This window comes from Plectropomus leopardus, chromosome 23 (assembly GCF_008729295.1).
Source record: "Plectropomus leopardus isolate mb chromosome 23, YSFRI_Pleo_2.0, whole genome shotgun sequence".
Classification (NCBI taxonomy): domain Eukaryota; kingdom Metazoa; phylum Chordata; class Actinopteri; order Perciformes; family Serranidae; genus Plectropomus; species Plectropomus leopardus.
In genome coordinates this window covers 11,294,125-11,311,005 of record NC_056485.1, presented here as the reverse complement: position 1 = coordinate 11,311,005, position 16,881 = coordinate 11,294,125, and the positions used below count along the sequence as shown (strand labels likewise).

The 16,881-nt window shown below is 40.8% G+C and overlaps 1 protein-coding gene across 1 annotated transcript in view; it reads right to left on the bottom strand.

The window, feature by feature from the left end:
• The window catches only part of LOC121961921 (adhesion G protein-coupled receptor L3-like), a 249,776-nt gene that overhangs the window by 40,283 nt on the left and 192,612 nt on the right, over positions 1-16,881 (bottom strand). Inside the window, exons 13-15 of the mRNA XM_042512028.1 lie at positions 10,997-11,119; positions 8,697-8,902; positions 6,106-6,282 (exon numbers count right to left, since the gene is read on the bottom strand). Of these exons, the coding sequence (XP_042367962.1) occupies positions 6,106-6,282; positions 8,697-8,902; positions 10,997-11,119 (506 nt within the window). The remainder of the gene's footprint in view (positions 1-6,105; positions 6,283-8,696; positions 8,903-10,996; positions 11,120-16,881) is intronic.

The window sequence follows — 16,881 nt, the reverse complement described above, 5'->3', positions numbered from 1 at the left end:
GTCTGGGGAGAGCGCTCTTTTGATTTTCCTGCCTGATGAGCCGTTGTGTATACGTTGGGGGGGTGGGGGGCTGCAAGATGTTATATGGAGCAGACGTCTGTGTGTGTGTGTGTGTGTGTGTGTGTGTGTATGAAAATAAGGCTTATATCAACCCCCTTACTTTAGAGGGGTGCATACACAGTGGGAGGCAACAGATGTGAATGTTTGTGCTGGCATGCTCTGTAGGTGTGCTGCGCATGTGACACATAAGTCTGTTTTCAGTCCGCTGCATTACAAAAGGTATTGATGCGGTGGGTGGTACTAGCTGCGGCGCATTGTGAGGGGACCCTAAGGTCTCCTGGGCTAGCGAGCTGTGCAGTGGCTGCAGGCTCTATCCATCACAATCTCACCTTCAATTGGAGAGGGGCCAGGTCAGAGAAAGAGAGAGAAGGCAACAGAGGGAGAGAGAAAAAAAGAGACAAAGCTACAGAAACACAGAGAGAAGGGCGCAGAGTGTATCTACACCTGGGTGATGGATTTACTGAGGAATGATTTCTTTGTTCTGGGAGGTGGATGATGGCTGAGACGTCGCTGGCCACAATGTCTCTGCTGAAAAGTTTCCTTTAACTGAGGGCTCTGCCCAGGCAGGATGGCAAATGATGTGATCTGCAGAGCCTCTGCACCTAACCTCGCACCGACAAGCCTCAATGATGGGAATCAGTCTAGGGGTCTCTAAAGTGGGCAGACGTAATTTGCTCTGAAATTCACTCGCTGTGTCGCAAGGGCGGCCGAGTCGTACAGCATCCATGTTACTTAGCGGGCCGAGGCACATTTGTGCACATTCCATTTGTCTTCCAATCTTTCTCTCCTACATTTTTTCTCTTATTTCTTAAACACACATATTTTTCATTCCAGACGGATGCCTGAGGAGATTGCCTTTGCCCCTGATCTGCTTGCACATAGCACAAAATAAGGTTTCTGGGCACTCGAGCAGTCTGACAAAGAGAAGCGGACGTGTTGGTGAGCCTTTTGCATCGCGCAATGGTCAACCCGGCTAAGCCATCTTAACCTCACATCACATCGTAGGCACTTCATTACCATAGCACACTGTGTCTGAAGCCAAAATCTTCTGAACCAGTACTCTGAAATGCCTACGAGGGTGAGGTGGTAAAGAGAAGGGAGCGTCGATCCTTTATACCCCAAAGAACACCTCTCAGCATGGGGCCATGAAGCCAATCCAATTAAAATGCATAAATCTCCCTATGTGCCTCCAGAGCTGGGCTTTGACTCATGAAATACGGTCAGGCAGGGCAGACAGTTGCGCTAAGGGGTAGTGGCCCACTGCGGGGAGTCATGTGACAAGTTCACCTCCGGTATGACCAAGGATTTACGATCTGCACAGGGATGAGGAACAGTTGCAGAGAGGGCATATGAATCAGGGGTCCTGGCAAATTCGTCACGTTTAAAAGGGCTGGGGGAGTGTTTCCAGCTTGCTTGGCAGGAGTTGACATTCAGCACATGCACCTAATGTCACACTGTGTTCTAAGCTACAATAACTATGATGTAACACCCAAGCATGACTTTCGGTTGCTATGGCAGTTGACAGGGTCTCCATCTTCTCTGTCTGTGCCTTCAACATATAAATAGATTTATTTTGAGCCCTCTCTCAAGCATATAGAGCATCATGAAATACGCAACTAACCTTGACTGTCCTTTCTCATCATAGTTGCTGTCTGATGGTGCCAGCATGGAGATGTTCTATAAAGACAGTGATGAATGCTACCCAAATATCACCCTCTCCATCATCCACTGGGACGTGCCATTGATTTATACTCACTGGTCTGTCGGGAATAGTGCCACTTACCAGTAGCTCACTGCCTCCCTGGGGCCTATCTTAGCACACACAACAACTGCGTAAATAATGGCCTGTAGGTGGAACCACAGCAGGTCTATAATTCTTGAGCTAGGGCTTGTGCTTTATATTCAAGAGATTTTTTTAATCTCAATGCCCACTGGCCAACTCCACGAATGGCGAAATTAAATTCAAAGGAAAGGATTCAATAAAGAGCCTCAGGAGCTTGAGGGGGCATGAGCCATTAGGAAATCTTGAAAAGTCCGTTTGGAGCAGACCCTGATGAAATAGTGGCCATCCAGCTTTTGTTATATTCGTCGAGCTCCTGCATCTGCCGAAGCAAGACCAAGTGACCCACAAAGGTTTGTGCAACAAAGAGGCTAATCAGCGAACCCAACCGAGCTGACATCGCCACTTCTGTGTGATGTGGAGGTCAAATGATTTAATTTGAAGAGCTCGTGCGGTCCCCTAAGTTCAACACCACCGTTGAATTCTGCCTTTCAATATCAAGTCAAGTGGAATGAATTTGTTTCCAATACATTTTTCAGCATCTTCAATCACTCAGAAACAGGACATCTCGAGGTTAGAATCATCAGCGTTCTTAGCAAAGTCACATTCAAGTACACCCACTCTCACATCATCACTTGCTCCCAAACCATGTTTTGCAATCACTCTGAAAAGATACAAAAGAGACATATAATCTCTCGCACGCAGCTGCTGTCTGTGTGTACAGTTTCTAATTTGTTTATGCGGCCAACGGCGCTTCTCGGCTCGGATTGCAGGATCAGTCAAAGGCATCATCTCTCTGGCAAGATATCTCAAAATTAGCAAACAAAGAGCTTGAGTGGCAACAGCGGCAGCACTCGATGCCCTTGTGATCGTCTAAGTGGCGCTTACCTGATCTTCTGTATCTGACAGATATTGTTTTGAGTGGGTGTACTTCTTAAAAGTAGCAGGCTCAGTTTGGATATTCGACTTTAATGAGTTCTTGTGAGCTTACAACTTGAAACAGATTTAACGTTTGGTAATTTGGTTAAGGACATTGCATTAGAAACCACCAAGGCTCTAAAGATCTTTGGGTACTCGCTCGCAAATTTTACATCTACAATCTGTGAATTACCAATTATTCGGAGGAACTAATTGACTTCAAACATAATTAATCCCTATGAGACACTGTCTAGAGTGTGTGTGTTTTATAATCTCATGTACAGTGTATTGTAGTTCAAGAGTTTCTTTAAATGTGTGGGCATAGCTGTTACCTTGCCCACACTCACAATCAATGTCAGGTTGAGCATGATTACAAGGCAGTTATTGTTAAGTGCATATAATTTTAGTTCTATAACAAAAGTCTGGCCTCAAAGATGAGAAAGTTGAGTCAGTAAGACCTTGAAAATTCCAAAGTTTATGTTAGGTAACTGAAATAATGTCTGTGGATCAAATCAGGTATGATTATATATAATGAATGATTGTATATAATGATTGTTATTTCCAGATGACAATGAATCACATGTCACTCAGAGAAAATCAACATCTACAAATCAACTTCCCAGTCAGGATTGGCGTCTTTCTCCACTAGATGTGAGCTGAAAATCTGAAAAAAAAAAAAAACCCAACCCAACCCACATTTGAATTCTGCTCGTCAAAATGGTTCAAATCCAAGCGTCCCAAAACTTCAGATCGCCGTCAAGGACAAATTGAGAGCGGTCATGATGTCACAGGCACAAAGCGGGAACATTTTGCCACTTCTAATTTGCGTGAAGCATGTGGCACTTTGAATGCAATCATAACACGGTGCTAAAAATGTACAAGGGCGACACAGACGACAGCTTATTAAGCCAAACATAAAGATCCCCTGAATATAACACTATCATTATTCCCAACTAGCATGCGTACGATCCATCGGCCAAAAAAACAACAAGATGAAAGATGATGGTAATACCGTAGTGAGCATCTGTCCTCCAAAGGAAAATTGTAATTACAGTTTGCCTATCTCTTTTTTTTTTCTTTCCGAGATGCCACTGAGAAATAAACAAGGTTAGAAAATAATCTGGTGCTCTGAGGGTAATGAGTAATAACAATGCAGAGATCAGCAGTGGTATGTTCTGTTGCCATGGTTACAAAAACAGATACTCTCTTCAATTTATGAAATTTCTTTCTCTGCCGCTCCCTTGCATGCACATACACACTCCCACTTTGCCTCAATTCACTGTGTTCTCAGATACAACACTGTGACAGTTTGGCAAATAAAAGGCCTCCGTATCTCCCATTCAGTGGCACCTTCCAACAAGCGGCCTTTTATAACATCCAAGTGGAAAAGATAGAGAGTAAGGGAGGGTGAAAAAGCGCTATCACTCACAACTGGGGTGTAACTACTGTCCACTTTCCTCCATTGAATGCAGTGCCACAAGCAAGCCAGGCTTTCCAAAATGTTAGGGATTGGCTTGACTGAAAGCGCTCCTTTTACTCCTTCCTTTTTTCTTTTTTTTTGCTGCTTTGCTTTCACGGCGTGAAGGATCCCATTCTTCGCGGCTCCCTCTCTATTCCAGACTCGGCTTCAGCCCTGCAGAGAGCTTAGTGGGTCCAAAAGTCACGCTGCTGAGTGACAAACAGTGGCTCTCTCTAGCTAGAAGTGAAGCACACCACCCCAGACCTCCCTGGAGACATGTGTAAGGGCGCAAAAACCAGACTGAATTTTAGATTGTGTGCATGAATGTTTTTGCAATTGGGTTGTGACTGTGTGTGGAAAAATGAGAGATGGAGTCGAGCTGGAGAGTATGAGGAGGTGAGGGAAGGTCTAGTGGTTTCATGGACAAGAGCCAACTGGGACGGCCCTCAGAGTGTTTTTCCCCACTGATTCAGACGAAAAGCTCTGGAGAGACAGATGCCAGATACCAAGAATACTCTGCTCCGTCAGCAACGAGTTCCTCAAACTTCCCCTGACAGAAATAATTAAACCGTCTGTCAGCATCAGAACTACAGCAAAACTTCTCTCCTGACCGGCAATTCTCCTTCCCTTTTCTTTTCCTACTCGCTTGATTTAACAAAAAAAAAAGTTTTTTATTACCAACATCCTCTATACCCCTTTGTATCTTTTTCAACTTCACACTTGAAGTGCTGCCCATAATAATCACTCCACATAAATCTCACAGCCAAATTACAATTTCTTTCATGAACAGGGTAATTTTTTTTAAAATTCCATTATTACCTCTAAATGAATTGCTCTTCAGAACTTACACTTACTGTACTCATTTCACTGTTTCTGCAGCTACCCTGAGGGCAAAAAAGACACACACACACACACACACACCTCCTCCTGTGATGAGGGGATACATTGTAATTGTTTTCTTTTTCCCCTCCCTTCTGTCTTTACTTAATAAATAAATAAACACATTCATGAATAAATAAAAGGAGCAGATGGAAATGGCTCAGACACTAAATAAATCTTTATGTTAGGTTTTAGTCCCTTAATAAACATATTTAGGTTTGACTCTAAATTTTTAGAAAAGTACATAAAAAAACAACAACTACACATTTTAAAGGAACTGTAATAACTGATTCCACACAATCATCTCACCTATTTTCGAGTAAAAAAAAAAACGATTTTCTTACCCCCACGTTGCCAACTATTCCTTCAAGATTTACATTCAGGGAACCCAAAGTGATCCAAAATCGAATTCCCAAACTATCCCTTTCACATGTAGCCACACACAGAGAGACAGCAACATTTTTCTATAGACCTTCAAAAACATGTTAAAGGCCAAAACAAATCGTTATTTGTAAAAACCAATCTGTAAAATGTGTTTCAAACAAGCATCGTGTGCTGCTGCCGGAGACAATCATATAGCGGGGCTGCTTCACCCATTGGATGTTTAAGATGTCTGCAATCAATAAACACTTTACACACTGACAGGATCATTGTTTAAAACTGTATGAATGGGCTGTGTGTGTATTTTGGCACTTTAAATGTTAGTCTGCAAAGTGCTGTGAAGGTCAGAAAACACTTATCAGTCTATTTTACCCTGTGAACTGAAAAGCAAAGGAAATATAAAATATATTGACAACTGCGATGAGAGGGATGTCTTCTGCTTTACAATGCATTACACTTTTTTGGACCTCACTTTACTTTTCAGCCAATCATGCTGGAATAGACTGGCTGGGTAAACCATGATGGATCAATGCATTTTCATTTCTCTCAACTGCATTTGGTAAATTGCACATTTTTCAGGGATAAATAGCTCCATTGAGAAGCATGAAAAGGAAGAGAGCTGGCCTACCTTGACATCCACATGGGCCATGAGGACAGCAAAATTGGTTAGATGCGTACAGGAGCATGTGGTGTGTGTCCTATTAGTGCCTAGCAAGCGGCAGTCCTGTGTCGACCAGTAGCCAGTCATGGTTCTCTTGGAGTAACTCCAGAATGAACAGTTGGGGTTGAAGTTCTCCTCAGATTGCTGCAAGGGCATAAAGAGAAATAAATCAGTAGAATCAGACACAGTGGAATTAATAACAGGAAGACACATAGAATGTAACCACGGGAGGTGAACCAGGTCTAGAGTTAATCATACATTAGCTTTGTCCATTTTTACTGTCCTTTGTTTGCAGGATAAACATCCTCAGAACAGGCTCATTTTTCCCCACTGCAATCTGTATCCTTCTAAAGTGAATAGCAGGTGGTTTTCCTGTCATACAGCATCAAGCAGCACCATGCCTGCTTTTCATTGTGTTTTTTGACCTTTCTCTTTAACTTTCACGGCATGAAAATGGACTGCCCCACTGTTTAATGGGTACCACCGCTGCCTGCGCCGGGCTACAGCCCTAATGACAAGCACGCCTCCCCTGCTATCTCGCTTGCTATTTTATAAAAGTCACCCACAACCACTGAGGTCGGTTAACACATGCGCACAACAAAACTTAACTGCTGATAAATAGATACATCAACCGCCTCTCCCTCTTGAGCCCAATTTCTTTTGTAGTTGCAGAAACAAAAGGATCACGATCCTTTCCTTTGTGGCTCACAGCTTCCAAGGTTAAACGCGTCTGCTGCTGTCTTACTATTAACACCGCAAGGAGCTGCATTTTCTTCCCAGTTTCACATGTGCTGTATGGTAATTAGTCTAATAAGGTTTATCCTCTTTGAATGTAAATTTGCCGCTGACTGAGTTTACCCTTCACACATCCAAAACCCTGTGTAAAATATTCCACAGCAAGGAGATAGGATGACCCTCTGTCCCATTAATGGATTTAATTGGTCCCATTAAGTGGTGAGGCAAGGAAGCAAAACAATAACTAGAGGACACATCATCATCCCAGAAGAGCAGTGATCCAAAACATCATGGTTGAGAGGGGAACTTAAATGTGGAAAGCCAAAAAAAAAGAAAAAGGAAAATGCAAAGCCTTGCTCAGCAGAGTTGAGATAACTACCGTTAATTTTCAAGGGCAAGGTTGAACATACCTGAGATAAATACTTAATATGTTTTATTCTGTCTGGAAGCATACTATATAGAATACTTTATGCATACAATGTTCTCAATGCAGGGGCAGCACCTAGGGCTGAAAGAGACTATTATCACAATTATTTATTCACGTTTGATTCATAGAGCCAACTATAAATGAAACTGAGATAAAAACAGTAATAATACCACAGTATTTACAGTACATCAAATAAAAATGCATTATTTATCCCTGCAGAAAAATACAAAAAATGGCCCGCAGCCATGCTTTAGAAGTAGAGACCAGTTAATTGGAGCATTCTCTTAACAACACCTCTGACTGACTTACCAGTTTACCAGAGAAGTGGGAGCTTTTGATTTGATGCACCAGAGCAAGCGCTTCATATGCAAAACGTCAATAATGCATCCGATCAAGTTTAATTAATTATGCAAGTTTGTAATCATGATTAATATATGATTAATTGTACAGCCCTTGGTGTACACAAAATGCACTCTATATGTAAATGTCTGTATGTTTGTGATGAAACAAGCAGCTCTCTTGGTGTGCTGCACTGTCATGAGCAGACGAAGCTGCTGTGCAGAAAACACACTTCTCCAAAAAACGGTGTTTTATTGAAACAACTTGATCTAAGAGAGAAAAGGGTATGAAAGCAGCAGTGCCCCAACATTAGACCAACAGTAAAATTACTGAATCTACAGTCCAAATTACAAATTACACTTAAGGCAGGTGAGTCACAGCAATAACTGCACTGACATTGCCCCCTGACATTTTCTCACCATTTAATTTTGACATCCATAAGCTATCATCCCTTTTTTTTTCTTCCTTTTATCCTTCTGAGTTTTTTTCTGCCCTTTTTGCTTCCTTCCAGGGCCCTCCTACACATGAGACCCGCTGCAATTCTCTTATGGTTGTTCAACATCCCTGATAATCGCTGAGGGCGCCGTTCGTAGACAAAACAGGGATATTTCGAGCGTAGCAGAGTGTGGAGAAGATAATGGAGTCAAGAGGGAGAAGTCGCGACTCCCCACAATGACTAAGCAGCCTCTGGTGAGGCTCGATATGACTGATATTCGTTCAAGAGATCAGGCTGGTATTTGTTCAAACTAATAAACAACAACATGTATCCCCGGCATCACCTTGTGAGCAGTTTTTCCACACCTTTTTTTGAATAAAACTTCACATTAACTTAATGTTCTTGGTTTGAGATGGGATTTCTATATTTTCGTCGCACTTCAGGGAGAGAGAAAATTATGATGAAAGGGTTCTATCAAGGAGGTGCATATGCAGGAGTGTGTTTTTTTGTGAAAGTAAAAGAGAAAGAGACAAAAAGCACATTAAATGCAGGGGCAGCCACATCAAAGGAAAAAACAAAAAACATCTCGACTCAGACACACTTTCAGAGACAGGAAATTACCTGTAGATGTCTGATGGTGAAAATGACAGGGTCAGAGAGGTAGACTTTGTTCGAGTCCTTGTTGATGGCAGCCGTGATGACCGGTGAGTTGACAATGACGGAATAATTGGTAGCCATGGCTTCACTGCCCAGCTTCATGCTGGCGTTCTCCGTTGAAAGGTAGACCCCGATGTGTTTGTACAGGACGAATGCTATTCGGATCTCACCTGCAGGAGAAAAAATAGGGAAAGTGGTCAGTCTTCCTCAAGTGACGTGTAAACCGAGAATACATTAAATGGCAAAAAAGTATGTGGACAACCCATCATTCCAACCATGTGTGATTGTTGAACACAAAAAAATGAGCAAAATTTACTTTAAGTGTTGCTGAATATTTCTTTAACGCCATTACAAGCTACAACCCACTATGACAGTAGACATTATTTTTACATCATTATTAATATAGGGCTGCCCTTTGAAAATTGGAGATTTGAATCATCAGCCAGAGACCCCCTCAGTCGACTGAGATTGCTTTAAGTCGAGCAGTCATTTTTTGTTTTTTTTGTTTGTTTTGTTTTTCCCACTAAGCTGTTTACCTGGCTATTGAAAACTAATATTCCACTATTATTCCCCGTTTACATACAGCCGTGCATAGTCCAATCAATGTGCACCAACATGTTGTTCATCACATCAAAATATGGAAAATGGGAACGGCTAGGGCCACTTTGGCCGTTATGCATCAAAATAGGATTTTTTTCAAAGTTTTCCAAGGATGGAGGAGGTGCTTGATTGTGCAGGATTTCGTCCCTCTTTCATTAGTTTAACGTCATCCTTGAGAAGGTTGCATAATCAACTAGAATTGACCTTTTGACCACCAAAATCAAATCAGTTGATCAGAGTCCAAGACATTTTTTGTGCCAAATTTGAAGAAAATCCCTCAAGGCATTCTTAAAAAATAGCGCTCACAAGTACAGTGCGGACAAAAGGACAACCCAAAAACATGCATCTGACCATGGCTATCGCCAGTGCAGAGGCATAAAAACCTATTGATATCCAAGTCTTTCTTAATGTTTAAAAGTAGGTGTGTTTGTACTTACAACCAGAAATGTGGGCCTTGCAAGCTGACTAAAAGGTTTGTGTTCAGCGTGGATCCAAACAGATAAATTTGCTGTAAATATGCTGTTTACTTGGCCTGTATCAAATTCAGAAAATGCTCATATTCTGAATAATAGTGGAACATTAGTGGGCATGGGCATGTAAACATAGTTAGTGTGCCAATAGTTAAATCGGTCAAATAGAAATAATAACAAAAAGAATACTAGAAATCATCATTCGGCTGAGGTGAAGCTGAAGAATCCGTACATTGTAGAACTTTTCAAAAAAAGAGACCAAAGTCAAGGTTGCCAGAATGATTCAACAAAAGGAAAAAAGGAGAAATATTCTCTACTTCAACAAATGGTTATTTTAATTCAGCATCCAAAAAATATGGTTATCACTCCTCTATTGGCACTGACACAAAGGCGAGCATTTTTCTTGTTAATAATGTCCTCCTCTGCTTCTCTCTCACACACATCTCTCTCGCCTCCTGCCGCCTCACTTTTGAGCACTGATATGAAAGAAAGTCCCCTCCTGCCGTGACTAAGATCACTCGCTCAGATGAAAAGAAAACAATTTGGGTGCTATAGCACTGGATGGCGGAGAAATATCCGCCACCCTGCTATAATGATCTGCCTGGGCACGGCTGGACATGGACTTAGTCATCCGGCTGAGAGGCACCGGGCGCAGCTTGAGTCGATTCTGATTTGCATGGGCTGATAATAAAGTCTAAAAATGGGGATGTATTGCTCCTGAAAATAGCTATGTATTGTGTCTAACTACCCCCTTTACAGTTTAGAGGCAGTGCTTGAATGTAACTAATTCTACAGCCAGGGTCCTATTTGAAGTCTTACAACGATCCCTGTGCTTTATATGTGGCTGAACAAAGGCTTTAGGAGGCAAATTGAAAGTTATTCACATGCATCTGCAGTGACATTCCTACAAAACCACTGCAGCCCCGTACGATGTCACATCCAGGTTTGAAAAAAATAAATACATGACAAAAAGAATTTTTGATTAATTACAGTGGATCTTGCATGCCAGAAAATCTTTCAAGCAGTACTAAAGTATTTCTGCTATAGCCATGTTGAATTTCGTCTGTAACATTTCTTTTTTTTTTTTTTTTACCACAAACCAAATACAGCAATTTAAGCTGTGTGCCAGGCATAATTACACTTCAAACCAACAACAGGGGAGCAATGAACACAGATTCAAAAGGTCTGACTCACCATTTCTTCCGTGTTGCTTTAGCGTGTTAGCTGAGAGGTGGATGGAGTTGCCCTGTCCTCCGGTTTGCGGGAACTTCAGATCAGGCAAATTCCCATCTGTGCTCATCCTTGCCACCTCCAGCTCTGCACACATACAGAAAAAACACAAGTAAGACAGCAGTTGGCAATCAATAAGTTTGATTTTTATGACACACAATCGACAGCATTGACCTAAAAAAACGTGGTGCAGACTATAAATTCCACTGGCACAATACACAGTGTCACAGCCCTGAACTGAGCCCTTAAAGGAAAAAATCCTACATTACGATACAGTTCTGTGATTTCTTGCAGAGATTTATTAATGATATTAATGATGAATAACTATTTAATATAATAAAAATGGTAACAGTAAAGTGTTTTAAATTGCCTTTTGATGCAAATGCTCAAAATGCTATACAGTGTATCATACCCTTGGTTTCACATCAAATGAACAAGAAGTTAGACCATAACAGTGTACAGTTCCATCCAAATATGGTAACTTAATAACTTAATAAATGTGGCGTATGGAGAAAATCAAATATTGTGATTTTTTTGATAAAACACTTTTATACCAGTATGGCAATGATAGTGTAGGGTTGACGATTGGTGCTTTCACAAAATATTTTAACAATGACATTTTTGATAAATAATCATCAGTAATGTGGATGTAATGAACAAGTGGGTAAAGGCAAAATTTAAGAAGATATCTAGTCTCACACCACAATACTGACATAATATCGATATATTACCCAGCCCTACAGGAACAATAATACACGATTTGCCGTTATGGTGTTCTTAGCTTATAGCCATACAGACAAGGTCACACTAACCTTGGTTTTTGGGTGTTTGTGCCAAATTTGAAGGAATTCCCTCAAGAGGTTCTTGTCTCATATCATGATATCAACATTATATCATGATATTGCCAAGTAATCCACTCAAAATTCAGTAAGGTTCAACAGAAGTTTAACACAAAAGAAACAATAAAACTGATCACAGATGCTTTGCATCTGACTTCTGTTTGACTTCTGTTCTAATTGCTGTGAGGTAAAGACCTGGCAGCAGAGAGCAGCCATACTTAAAACACACCACCAATCACTTCACTGATTCAAAAAGCTATTTTCATGTTGTAGCTGATTAATCTAAGCATCTCCAATGAGCACTTAATGTGACACGTCCTTTCTTGATTCACGCAGCTTTGAAGGGCTGCCTCCCTCTCAACTGTGCGTACAGGGGAGGTTGATCTCTTGCTATAGGTTTCTTAATCAAGTGTTCAGGTGACATTGTTTTCTCTTAAACTGTAAATACAAAGGTTGTCTTTGGCCTTTGAAAAAAAAAAAGACGTCTTCATTTCAAGGAATCTTTTCCTCGAGAGGAGCGGAGAGAGCGAGAGATACAAGGAGGAGATAAAGACCAGCCTGGGAAGACGAGCTCGCTTCTGCGGCAGCTCAACAGCTGTTGTGTCTGAAGCAAGCTCCTAATTTATGGTTCAAAGACTCCGGCGTCATACAGCAGAGGAAAATGAGCTGCTGATAGGAGCCCAGCTGAAATAAAAAAGCTCATTCCATCAAAGTTATTATGGTATGATACAATTCAGTTTAATAAAGCAGTCGAGTGTGCTCTAATCTCGGGTACGGGTGACCTGTGTGAAGTCTAGGCATTCCTAAATGTCACATTAACTCCCAAAGCACTGAGATGAATCCACTGATTCATTGTGAGGTAAAGAAGTTACACAAATGTCAAATTCCAAAAGATGAGGTGAGCTGTATGGACTAATAAAGGACTATTTGTGCCTCTTGACAACAGTTGGTGGGAAGATCAAAAATACTCCCATGTCTATACAGTAAATATGTTGCCACCGCCAGCAGCCTGTTAGCTTATGTTAGTCCTCCTATTAGCCAGTGGTGCCCTCAAGGGGGTTCCAGGAGGGGCTGTAGCGCCCATGATACAGTTCCTGCCTCCTCATTGGCCCCCTGGGTGGAAATTATTGATGATAATTTTGACATTACTATTTTTAAGAGGCTGTGGTGGCATAGTGGCTAAGAGGGCTAAAACGCTCCAAAGACAGGCTACATTTTGGCAAAGGGGAAGAGAAACTTGAACTGCGATTTTTTTATTATCATTTGAACTTTTACCTCAAGATATCTGAATGAAAATTAATTCGGTGGGTATGCACCAGTCTCCCCTAAACTTGAGAAGGCTTGTTCCAAGAAAATGTTTTGTTACTTACAATCAACCTCACAATTAAAGCTTTACAGTTGTCTGTTTTAAGGAAAATAACAACCAGGCTGAAGAAAAATTGATTGTTGTTATAACTTTTCATTTCAGGGGCCCCGACTGGCCACCCCTTTGACAAGTTTATGGGAGCACCACTACTATCAGCACCTTATAAAGCTCACTATTTAACACTTTATTTCTTGTTTCTGTAATCAACTGAAAAAACAAAGTGTAAAAACGACATGTTGCCAAGGTTATCTGACTATTTCTTGGCGCGGTGCGCCTACTTCCTGAATTTCATCATCAGCTTGATGTTGCCAGATAACCAGCAGAGACTGCAGGAAGTAACTGTGCCAGTCTAAGGAGTTACCACATTTATCCTCATTTGTGCTTAATTTTTTTGGAAGCTTTCTCCTTTTTTGACCAAATCTGAGTGCATAACCTTAATTGATGCAAGTGTCTGCATTTGTAATGTATGCAAATGTTTTGTTTTGGTTTTTTTTCCCTCACAAAGGTTACCAATTTCAGACAGTGTTTTGAGATTAAATCACATACACTTTCATATCAGCTGCCTTTATGTGTTGGAGACGGTGATTTCGGATCATAATCAGTCTAAACATTTCATGGTCAATGACACCGCATTTGCTTCTGCTAAACTACTACACTAAAGGCATTCATATTTGGTGCAACACATAAACTGGCTGGCAGATCAGTCTACAGTGGAGAATCTCAACTCGGACCTCTGCTCCATCAAGTGTAAAAAATAGAAACTTCATTAAGCCTGATAAGACACTCAGCTGATGATCTGATGTCGGTGGACTATGACACCTCTGTCTTTGAAGAAGGTTAGTGCCCACAAAAAGAGTCCCTATTTAATCCTCCCTTTGTATCCATTGTCATACCAAAGCTTCCCGTACTTTCTCTTAAAAAAAAAAAAAAAAACAACCTTTGTATTAACATTCTTTTGTGCTTTTGCAAAGGCCAGGGGGTTTTGGGTGATACATTCCTATTCAACTTAGCTAAGACAATACCCCAGATAGCTCACCATTCCCTGGATTCCAAGCCTGCCTTTGGAATAAAGGAAGCATTTTTCTTCTCCCTCTCTAACTCTCTTTTCCCTGTGTGGTTGTGTAAAAGAGCTTACGATGGGCTTTAGGGAATTCCTTTGATGCCATAGTAGTTGTTGGACCCAAAGGCTATACCTTCAAAGCCCGTTTAAATAACACGCTAATCGGCAGAAATCTGCTCATAAGATTATCATGCGGAGAGTGAAGCACACTTCTGCGCAGACAAAGCCCTCAACGAGCACATGCACTGTGACGTGTAAACACAAACACAGACACAATGGCTGAGGAAATATCCTTCTTCTTTGAAAGCGAAGAAAATAGATCTCATTATCGGCTTGAGTCGAAAATGGGAGCGAGGCTTTCTTACTCTTCAAGATTCACTTTAAAGCGAGAAACGCAGCTCGCCCTGACATTGAGGATGTGTCACCAGGTGGAACGAGTGTGAGCTACAACACACCTGAAAACCCATTCAGTTTGCATGTAATTCATTGCGAGAGATCAATAATTAGCCGCTGCAGTGATTACTGATGTTTAAATGGGCCCCCTTGTCCTCATTTAACTACTCTGCATGGCATGAAGGATTGCAGGAGCCAAATGGCTTTAAAAAAAAAGGCAAAAAAAAAAAAAAAAAAGCAGAGCAAACAGAGAGATGAGACCTAGTAAACATGTCACCAGCACATAATTAACCAGACTACCACTATGTGCTATAAAATCTAACTCCAGTTGAGCAGGCATCGTCTCCTTCCTCTCTCCAAACGAGCCCAGAATTTTCTTTATACCCAGATGAATTGTGTGCCAGATACAATAAAATAATTTTTATTAATTCTCCTAACGCTTGCTTCCTTTTAAGTCAGCAGACCTATATTTTTAGGTTGCCATGGTAGCAGGAACTTCTACTTATTCTAAGAAGAGGGCGATACATCATAACATTATTTCATATCATATCATAACATTTTTCTTAATTCCCATTGCCCCCGTCTGCAAAAAAAGGTTATTTAATTCAATTGTATGTTGTGCCTTGCAAATGGCTCTCAATATGAACCACAGATTTAATAAATTCTACTTTTCAACAACTGATGTATCCAGTTCTGAAAAGCACCATGTGGGAAAATATTGACGACACAAGTTCCATTATCTGTGCTCACTTGGTATTTATACACTGAATAATGAGCACTGATCCCTGATCTGCACGACTAGTGGCTAATTGCGACTAATAATTGACATGAATATAAGTACAATCATTTGAGATAATTGTCAATTTACAGCTGACTGCCATCAGGCACGAGAAGCCCTGCCAAATTTAACCTCCTGCGAGAGAGAAAGAATTAATCCAGTGACCTTCACACTTGTTCCACAGCCTCAAGAGCACTGCTGTCAATATGAGAGCGCCCGGATCAATAGCAGCATGGTGAACTTTGTAACCCCTGTACAAGTGGCAGGAGGGATGAAACACTTCAGACATGAGAGAAACAATGCTGAGAAACATTATAAAGACCAAATGAAACATTCAGCCCTTGAAATTTAGCTTCCAATTTTCTCAATATCATAATTGACAATGCTGTCTTCCAGCTGAGCCAAATATCTGTTTGTCAGCATCTTGAGGAGAAATTAACTTAATGCTGTCCAAGCTTTTTTACTCACGCAGACAAAGTCAACCAAATTAAAGTGTAATTTGCTTGCTGGCATACAATTTTCATAGCTTTCATCAATTTGTAGGTTTGCTTTTAATGTTTTTTTATATGCCATCAACCTGCCAGGGACTGCAGATAAAAATCTGGCACGTTTATATGATGGACCCAAGTGCTTGTGTTAATTAATGTGCATTGTTTCTTCTTAAATAACATAAACATAAAACTAGAATTACGCCTCGCAGATGTAGGCTTCTGCCAACTAGTTGCAGTTTATAGCCATGTCTGTCCAGATGCATATCATATATTTAGCTGAGACTATGAGGGAATTAAAAGGTTATAAGTGCAGTTTTTGAGGTAACATGGATGCTTCACACACATACTCCAACCAAAAGATCTATACAATTACCACAGCTTCAAGGTGGGCACCCAAAATTATTGTCACCAATTCAGTATCTGACCAAATGTCCCTCCTTCTGTTCCTAAATTTATGACATTGAGTAATGGCCAGAAAACTATTTCTGCAGAACATTATGGTGTTGCATAAAATTTGACCTTTGACCTTTTAAATATATAATGTCATCACTTTGTTATTTTATCCTATGAGACATTCGTGTGAAATTTTGTTATTATTAGTGTACACATTTTTAAGTAATGGCAAGGAACATGTTTTGTGAGGTCACAGTGAACACAAAGTCTTAACAGTTCATCCTTAAGTCCAGGTTGACATTTGTGCCAAATTTGAAGAAATATCCTCAATTTTTTCTTGAGATAACACATTTAGGAGAATGAGACAGATGCAAGGTCACAATGACCTTGCCCTGTTATCACCAAAATCTTAACAGTTCATTGTAGAGCCAAAGTAGTTGTGCTAAATTTGAAAAAATTCCGTCAAGGTGCTCTTCAGATATTGCGTTCATGTTAATGATATGGACAAGGTAACAGTGATCATGACCTT